Here is a 10253-nt window from a genome sequence, read left to right on the forward strand (position 1 = left end):
TTAAATAAAAATATTAAAAAAAATAAAAATATATTTTTTTTACTAATAATATGTGAATATTTCTATAAACAAAAAAAAAAAAAAAAAAAAAAAAAAAAAAAGAAAAAAAAGAAATAAATGAAGAAATAAAGAAAGAAATAAACAAAGAAAGAAATAAAGAATGAATGTACATATAATATATTATTAAAATATATTTACACTCTGTAAATAATAGATATCATAAATTAATGAAAATTTTATATATAAGTATATTTAGAAAAAATATATACATTTAGAATTGTTAAATACTTTTCGAAGTACATTATATATATATATATATATAAAGCTTTGTCATAGAGATTAAAAGATATGTTTACTATTTTAATTTTATATATTAATTATAGGTTTATAAATATATATGTATGTGTATAATATATATTACATTATATTATTTTATAAATATGTTCCTATGTTGACATATTTTTTTTTTACATATGATAGCAAGATATAATAAATTTTATTTATAAATAATTATAAAAATAAATAAATTAAACACCGTATTTATATCCAATTTGGATAATAGCTTAAGATCTTTTTCTTTTTTTTTTTTTTTTTTTTATTTCGTCTAATAACTGAAATATTTAAAATTAACGTCTTTTTTTTGAAATATTCAAATGGAGAAGATTATTCACATATATATATATATATTAAAAATAAAAATGAATATAATAAGTATATTATCTTATTTTTCTTGTATATGTTATTTCTAAGAATTAATGTTTTTTTTTTTTTTTTTTTTTTTTTTCTTTTAAATAGTTATATTTTGTAATCAAAACATATACATTTTTTTTTTTTTTACTTTTAAGGATTAATGTGTGTACATATAAATATTATATATATAATATATTATGTTTTTACTGTAAGATAAATTTAAAATATTTTTACCCCCAATTTATTTTAATACAAAACTATGTATATAAAAATATTATAATTATTACAATTTATTTTTAATATATTATTTCATTGCACCTTTTAATACCAACGTTGATATATGATAATATATATATATTTTTAAAGGGTCACATAAAATGCTCATATATATAACAATTGTTAATTTATTCTTTTGGTATATAATAAATAAATATAATTATAAATACATAATTATGTAGACAGTAAAATTAAATAATACATAATATGTTCAAGTTTTTTTAATCATATAAATATATATATATATATATATATACTGAATTATAATTTATTTAAAAAAAAAAAAAAAAAAGAACAGATTCATCATGCAATATCATAAATTATAAATTCCCTTTTGTACTAAAATAAAAAGAATATACATATTTTTTTACAAATGCTATTTTTAAAAAATCTGTTTCATATATATATATATATATATTTCATGTAAATATTTATATATATATTTTTTATTTATGTTCATTTATTTGCAACAAAAATCCTTTTAATAAAAAAAAAAAAAAATTATGTACTCTTTTAACGCAAAGTACTTTTTAAAATATTTCGTATTTAAATATATTGGCTTGTCAAAAAAAATATATTACAATATTAAAAATCCATTTTTTTTTTTTTTTTTTTTTGTTTCTTTATTTATAAGTTTTTTCCTACTTATTTGCACAAAAATAAATAATAAAATAAATGGAAAAAAAAAAAAAATATAATATATATATATATATATATAATATATTTTTTTTTTTATGTTACCGTAATATATACTATATATAGTAACACTTAAATTATTACATGTATGTGCTTATACAAGAACAAAATATTATACAATATATATAATATATATATATATAATTATATATATTTTTTATTATATATTTCTTATTAAATCATTATAAGGTTTTTGAATGATATATATATATATTAAATATCATATATGTGAGATAATATTGTTAAAATATAAAAATAAATAATAATATATAATAATATTAATATTAAATTTGGTACGAAGTTGTATAAAATTAAAATAAGGGAAGCAATATATTATTATAATTATATTAAAAAAAAAAAAAAAAAAAAATATATATATATATATATATATATATATATATAATAAAAATATAAAAGAGTAATTTATATATATAATATAAATATATTTAAATATTATTATCATTTAGTTATATTTTTTTATTATTATTTTTATTTTATATTTTTTATTTATTTATTTTTATATTACACCTTATAAGAATACTTATATTTATATATATGTATATATAAATGAATTTAACAAAATTAATGAAAGTTTTTGGATATATAAATATAATCACAAATTGTGTTCAAAGCTTTACAAATAGAGCTGATAAAAAAAGATATAATGTTTTTGCAAAAAGTTTTATAAATACAATAAATACAAATTTATATACATTTAAAGCAGTCATGAGTAAAACACCAGAGTGGATACATGAGAAATCACCTAAGCACAGTAGTTATGATATTATAGAAAAGAGGTATAATGAGGAATTTAAGATGACTTATACGGTATATCAACATAAGAAGGCTAAAACACAAGTAATATCCTTGGGTACTAATGATCCTTTAGATGTCGAACAAGCTTTTGCTTTTTATGTTAAAACGTTGACACATTCAGGTAAGGGTATACCTCATATTTTAGAACATTCTGTATTATCAGGATCTAAAAATTACAATTACAAAAATTCCATAGGTTTATTAGAAAAAGGTACCTTACATACTCATTTGAATGCGTACACATTTAATGATAGGACAGTATATATGGCTGGTTCAATGAATAATAAAGATTTTTTTAATATTATGGGTGTATATATGGATAGTGTTTTTCAGCCGAATGTATTAGAAAATAAGTATATTTTTGAAACGGAAGGATGGACATATGAAGTAGAAAAATTAAAAGAAGATGAAAAGGGGAAAGCTGAGATACCTCAAATGAAAGATTATAAAGTGTCATTTAATGGTATTGTGTATAATGAAATGAAAGGTGCATTAAGTAGTCCTTTAGAAGATTTATATCATGAAGAAATGAAATATATGTTTCCTGATAATGTGCATTCTAATAATAGTGGTGGGGATCCTAAAGAAATTACGAATTTAACATATGAAGAATTTAAAGAATTTTATTATAAGAATTATAATCCTAAAAAGGTTAAAGTATTTTTCTTTAGTAAAAATAATCCTACTGAGTTATTAAATTTTGTAGATCAATATTTGGGACAATTAGATTATAGTAAATATCGTGATGATGCAGTAGAAAATGTAGAATACCAAACATATAAAAAAGGACCTTTTTATATTAAGAAGAAATATGGTGACCATTCAGAGGAGAAGGAAAATTTGGTATCAGTAGCTTGGTTATTAAACCCGAAGGTAGATAAAACTAAGAACAACAATAATAATCATAGTAATAACCAAAGTAGTGAGAATCTTGGTTATTCAAATGGTAGTCATAGTTCAGATTTAAGTTTAGAAAATCCAACAGATTATTTTGTTCTTTTAATAATTAATAATTTATTAATACATACACCTGAAAGTGTTTTATATAAAGCATTAACTGATTGTGGATTAGGAAACAATGTTATTGATAGAGGATTAAATGATAGTTTGGTACAATATATATTTAGTATTGGTTTGAAAGGTATTAAAAGAAATAATGAGAAAATAAAAAATTTTGATAAAGTACATTATGAAGTTGAAGATGTTATTATGAATGCTCTTAAGAAAGTAGTAAAAGAAGGTTTTAACAAATCAGCTGTTGAAGCTTCTATTAATAATATAGAATTTATATTAAAAGAAGCAAATTTGAAAACTTCTAAAAGTATCGATTTTGTCTTTGAAATGACATCTAAATTAAATTATAATCGTGACCCATTATTAATTTTTGAATTTGAGAAATATTTAAATATTGTAAAAAATAAAATTAAAAATGAACCAATGTATTTAGAAAAATTTGTAGAAAAACATTTTATTAATAATGATCATCGCTCAGTTATATTATTAGAAGGTGATGAGAACTATTCACAAGAACAAGAAAATTTAGAAAAGGAAGAATTAAAAAAAAGAATACAAAATTTTAATGAACAAGAAAAAGAACAAGTTATTAAAAATTTTGAAGAATTAAGTAAATATAAAAATGCAGAAGAAAGTCCTGAACATTTAAATAAATTCCCAATTATAAGTATATCAGATTTAAATAAAAAAACATTGGAAGTACCTGTGAATGTTTATTTTACGAATATTAATGAAAATAATAATATTATGGAAACATATAATAAATTAAAAACTAATGAACATATGTTAAAAGATAATATGGATGTATTTTTAAAAAAATATGTATTAAAAAATGATAACCATTCTACAGATAGTAATAATAATAATAATAATAATGTGGATTATAGTTTTACTGAAAGAAAATATGAAGGAAATGTACCTATATTAGTTTATGAGATGCCAACAACAGGAATTGTATATTTACAGTTTGTGTTTTCTTTAGATCATTTAACCTTAGACGAATTAGCATATTTGAATTTATTCAAAACACTAATATTGGAAAATAAAACAAATAAAAGATCATCTGAAGATTTTGTTATCTTAAGAGAAAAAAATATTGGAAGTATGTCTGCCAATGTTGCTTTATATTCAAAAGATGATCATTTAAATGTAACAGATAAATATAATGCACAAGCTTTATTTAATTTAGAAATGCATGTATTAAGTCATAAATGTAATGACGCATTAAATATAGTGTTAGAAGCAGTTAAAGAATCCGATTTTTCAAATAAGAAAAAGGTTATTGATATATTGAAAAGAAAAATTAATGGTATGAAAACAACATTTAGTGAAAAGGGATATGCTATATTAATGAAATATGTAAAGGCACATTTAAATTCTAAACATTATGCTCATAATATTATTTATGGATATGAAAATTATTTAAAATTACAAGAACAACTTGAATTAGCAGAAAAGGATTTTAAGACATTGGAAAATATACTGGTACGTATAAGAAATAAAATATTTAATAAGAAAAATTTAATGGTTAGTGTAACATCAGATTATGGAGCATTAAAACATTTATTTGTTAATTCTAATGAATCATTGAAAAATTTAGTATCCTATTTTCAAGAAAATGATAAATATATAAATGAGATGCAAAATAAAGTAAATGATCCAACTGTAATGGGATGGAATGAAGAAATTAAAAGTAAGAAATTATTTGATGAAGAAAAGGTAAAGAAAGAATTTTTTGTATTACCAACATTTGTTAATTCTGTGTCTATGTCAGGAATTTTATTTAAACCAGGAGAATATCTAGATCCATCATTTACTGTCATTGTAGCAGCATTAAAAAATTCGTATTTATGGGATACTGTTAGAGGATTAAATGGAGCTTATGGTGTTTTTGCTGATATTGAATATGATGGTAGTGTAGTCTTTTTATCAGCTAGAGATCCAAATTTAGAAAAAACATTAGCTACCTTTAGAGAATCAGCTAAGGGTTTAAGAAAAATGGCTGATACAATGACTGAAAATGATTTGTTAAGATATATTATTAATACTATAGGAACCATTGATAAACCTAGAAGAGGCATAGAATTAAGTAAACTATCTTTCTTAAGACTTATATCTAACGAAAGTGAACAAGACCGAGTGGAATTTAGGAAAAGAATTATGAACACAAAAAAAGAAGACTTTTATAAATTTGCAGACTTGTTGGAGAGCAAAGTTAATGAATTTGAAAAAAATATTGTTATCATCACTACAAAGGAAAAGGCAAATGAATATATAACAAATGTAGATGGAGAATTTAAAAAGGTATTAATAGAATAAAATAAAAAATAAATAAATAAATAAATATATATATATATATATATATATATATATATATATATCCATTTTGTATATAATATCTTAATGAGCAAACTTACATTATACACCTTGTGTTTTTTTTTTTTTTTTTATATACATTTTCGTATAAGGAAAAAATGTTTTAAACATAAAAATAAAATCAAATATAAAACTTAAACTAAAACTAAATACGTATTTTCATTATGCATATATTATAATTAAACATTTATGATCCTTTTTATTTTTCTTCATATATTATTTTAATTTTTCATTATTTTATTAATTTTTTTTTTTTTACATTATATTATATATAAGGATCTATCAAACTTTAAATAAATTTATTTAAAAATATAAATCATTAAAAGGATATTATAATGTTTTATTTTAAAAAAAAAAAAAAAAAAATTGTGCAATATTTCTATTTGCTTTTTTTCCAAAACATATAATTTTTTTTTTAATATTTATACTGTCTGTTTACAATAATATATATAGAATGGATTCTTAAGGCAAATTACTAATAATTTATTATATTAGTATAGGAATAAAAAAAAAATATATATTAAAGTTAAACATTGAATATATGAAAGGAAAAAAAAATAAAATAACCAAAAAAAATTTAAATAAGGAATATATATTATGTGATGTATAAATGGTATATGCATATATATAAATAAATATATATATATATATATATGATATATAATCAATATATTGCAAAGTGAAAAGTTCTTTTTTCCATATATACATATTAATCCTTACATAATATGTATATATATATATATATATATATATATATATATACATTATGTTTATTACATGAATTATTTTTAATATTATTTTAGTTGTATCTAATAATAATGTAAATAAAAAAAAATTTTTTTTTTTCTATTTTTTTGTTCTAAAAAAAAAAAAAAATACCATATATGTGTACATGTAAAGAAAGTTATATATATATATATATATATATATATAATATTCATAAAATTAAAAGCTCTTTTCTTTAAACATAAAAAATTGAAATATATATATAATATATATTCCATCAATTTTTAAAATGTAATACAAAATATATAATTATATATTTTTTTAAATATATATATATATATATATATATATATATATATATATATATATATATAATATATATAATATAATATAAAATAATATATGTGTATACTGTATAATATATTTTATGTATTATATATTTTATATGGAATAATATATATATATATATATATATATAATGTATAATATACCTAATATATATAAGCATAATATGTGTAATATATATGATATATATATATTTAATATTGTAAAATGTTAAGAGTAATAAAAAAAAAAAAAATTATATAAAAATAATAATAAATGTGCATATGCTATAGGATAATACAAATTTGAATAATAAAAATTTACATTAAAAGTATAATTGTACTTCTCATTTATATATTGAAAAAAAAAAGAATAATAATAAAACATAAAGTATAAAATAAATGAATAAATATTTTCATTTTAATTCAATAGCTTATGTTTTTCCCATATTGTTATAAGTTTTATTATAAGATCTTTGCATATATGGTCCTTGTTCATTATTTTTAAAAAAATTATATGGGAAATGACCATACTGTGTATTAATAAAAGATTGATGTACATCGTTTGTAGAAACACGTGAATTATATCTATTGTTTGGAATGGTATTTTGAATTGAATACATTTCATTGTTAGCGTAATTTGATGATTCATTTCCATGGCATGACATTGGAGGTGGTGGGGGTGGAGGTGAATTATAAGACTACAATTAAAAATATATAAATATGTACATATATATGTATATTAATATATACGCATATGTATATATATATATATATATATATATATATATATATATATATAAGATACTGTTATTTATACATAGGTGCAATATAAGAACATGTTTATATAAAGATATGAAAAATGATACTGTCTTAATATATATATATATATGTATTTATTTTTTATTATTTATTTATTTTTTTTTTTTTTTGATTTTCTTTTACAATTCATATATTTTTATATTACGTTGTTCATACGATCTATATTCAGATATTGGGGTGCCAAATACCTATACAAAAAAAAAATGATTAAAAAATTAAAATAAAATAATAAAAATAATAATGCATATATATATATATATATATATATATATATATATATATATATATATATATATATGTCCATATTTATTTATTTGCTGCAAATGAAAAAACACATTTAATATTCTTACTGTTCTTCCCCCTTTTTTATGGAAACTTTTAAATATTTATTCCCAGCATTAAAACCATTCATGCCAGCAACAGCATTAATTGCACTCTGTTGATTTTCAAAATTAATAAATCCATAACCCCTACTTTTCCCATTTGTTTCTCTTTTGATTGTTGCACCTAGTATGTTACCATAATGGGAAAAATGCTACAAGGTTGGGGAATAAATAAATAAATAAATAAATATATATATATATATATATAGATTTAATTCTTAGAGACATATTATATTAATGTATCAAATAGGTATGATTTATTTCTATTTTTTTTCTTTTTACTCTTTTTAAATCTTTGTCACTCCAATCGTTTGGTAAATAAAAAACGAAAATGGTGCAACCTGGTTTTATTTTTCTCTTATTTGTTTCATTAGAGCTAGATTTTAATAAAACCTAAAAAAAAAAAATAAAAAATAAAAATAAAAAAAAAATACAAATAAAAAAAAAATACAAATAAAAAAAAAATACAAATAAAAAAAAAATACATATAAAAAAAAAATACAAATAACAAAATAATGAATAACACATATATAGCTTTTGTTACGTTTATAATATTTTACTACATGTTTTATATTCATACCTTAAGTCTTTTTCCTGTGTATACCTCAACTTTATTCATATTAGAAATCGCTAACGCTGCACTGTGCGGATCGGTATATACAACAAAACCATAACCTTTACTGGTCTTGTCATTTTTTTTGGCCACTGTTGCACTTTCCAAGTTACCAAAAGTTTTAAATTTCTAAAAGAATATAATAAAATATAAAACCCCAAATATATATATGTTTACATATATTATTTAAAAAAAAAAATTCTTAATTGTTCAAAATTTCTTACATCAAATAAATCCTGATCATTCCAATGAGGTGGTAAATAAAAGACAAAAAGTGTCGTCTTTTTATTATCATTACTTGACTGTTCGAAAAAATATATATATATATATATATATTATTAAATACAACATTAGGGGAGAATATTATGTTTTTAATTTATTCCCTTTTGTGATATATAAAACAATTTTATAAATATATATATCTTATAATATTTATTACTTGTGATTTTTGTTGTGAATCTAATTTGTTTGTGTTCATATCTATACATTCATCTACAATTTTTCTTGAAGTAACTTTCAAAAGTTTCCCATTAATTTCCTTGCCGTTCATAACTTCAATAGCTTTTTGTGATGCCTCGGTGTCATTATATTGAATAAAGGCGTATATATTTATATCTTTATCTATTATTATATTATTTATGGTTCCAAATATCATAAAATTCTGGTAAAAGAAAAAAAAGAAAAATCACCAAATATATATATATAAATAAATAAATAAATAAATATATATATATATATATATATATTATGGCACATTTAAATTTACAAATATATGTCTATACATACATATATTTTTATTTTTATTTATTATTATTTTATTTTTTTTTACTTTTTTTATGTCATTTTCCATCCATTCATTTGGAAAGTTATAAACAAATATACTATTTGTTTGAAAGTTTTTATTCCATTCCATTGTGCTTTCCTATTTAAATAGTATACATATATATATATATATATATATATATAATGAATATACTGATACTTTAAAATCTTACACCATATTATATGAATACTACATGTAATTATAAAATACGCATGATTTTTTTTATTACACATATATATAAGAAAGTGTAATATTTTTTCTATTTTTTTTCAGATTATTACCAAATCCATTAATATGTTTAAATTTTTTTTTTCTTTTTTTTTGTTCTTGAAAATTTATATATATATGTATTTTATATATACGATAATTTTTCAAGCAGGGATTTAAAACACCTTTAATATAAATAAAATATATAAAATACTACTATAACGTATATACAAACAAAGAAATAAGGGATAAATATAAATAAATAAATATTATATATATATAATATATGTTACTTATATATATTATTAATATTTTAAAGTTTATGAAATTATTTTACATTTCGAATTTTATTCTTTAACACATTTATATAACAATATTAGGACTCTATTTTTATATGAAAAAGATGCAAAAAAAAAAAAAAAAAAAAAAAAAAAAAAAAAAAAAAAATAAAAAAAAAAAAAAAAAAAAAAAAAAAAAAAAAAAAAAAA

At 18.4% G+C, this 10253-nt stretch overlaps 2 protein-coding genes across 2 annotated transcripts; one reads left to right on the forward strand and one right to left on the reverse strand.

Moving 5' to 3' along the window:
• Nucleotides 1-2229: 2229 nt before the first annotated feature.
• On the forward strand, nt 2230-5811 carry PRSY57_1359700 (falcilysin; the record flags this gene model as incomplete). Its single annotated transcript, XM_012909518.2, has 1 exon — nt 2230-5811. The coding sequence occupies one exon, from the start codon at nt 2230-2232 to the stop codon at nt 5809-5811; it is 3582 nt and encodes a 1193-aa protein (XP_012764972.2).
• A 1540-nt stretch (nt 5812-7351) lies between these two features.
• PRSY57_1359800 (polyadenylate-binding protein, putative) lies at nt 7352-9848 on the reverse strand (the record flags this gene model as incomplete). Its single annotated transcript, XM_012909519.2, has 9 exons — nt 7352-7618; nt 7885-7927; nt 8090-8274; nt 8405-8515; nt 8703-8864; nt 8960-9037; nt 9175-9396; nt 9565-9657; nt 9840-9848. 9 exons carry the CDS (start codon nt 9846-9848, stop codon nt 7352-7354), a joined length of 1170 nt encoding a protein of 389 aa, XP_012764973.1.
• Nucleotides 9849-10253: the final 405 nt, after the last annotated feature.

This window comes from Plasmodium reichenowi, chromosome 13 (genome assembly GCF_001601855.1).
Source record: "Plasmodium reichenowi strain SY57 chromosome 13, whole genome shotgun sequence".
Classification (NCBI taxonomy): domain Eukaryota; phylum Apicomplexa; class Aconoidasida; order Haemosporida; family Plasmodiidae; genus Plasmodium; species Plasmodium reichenowi.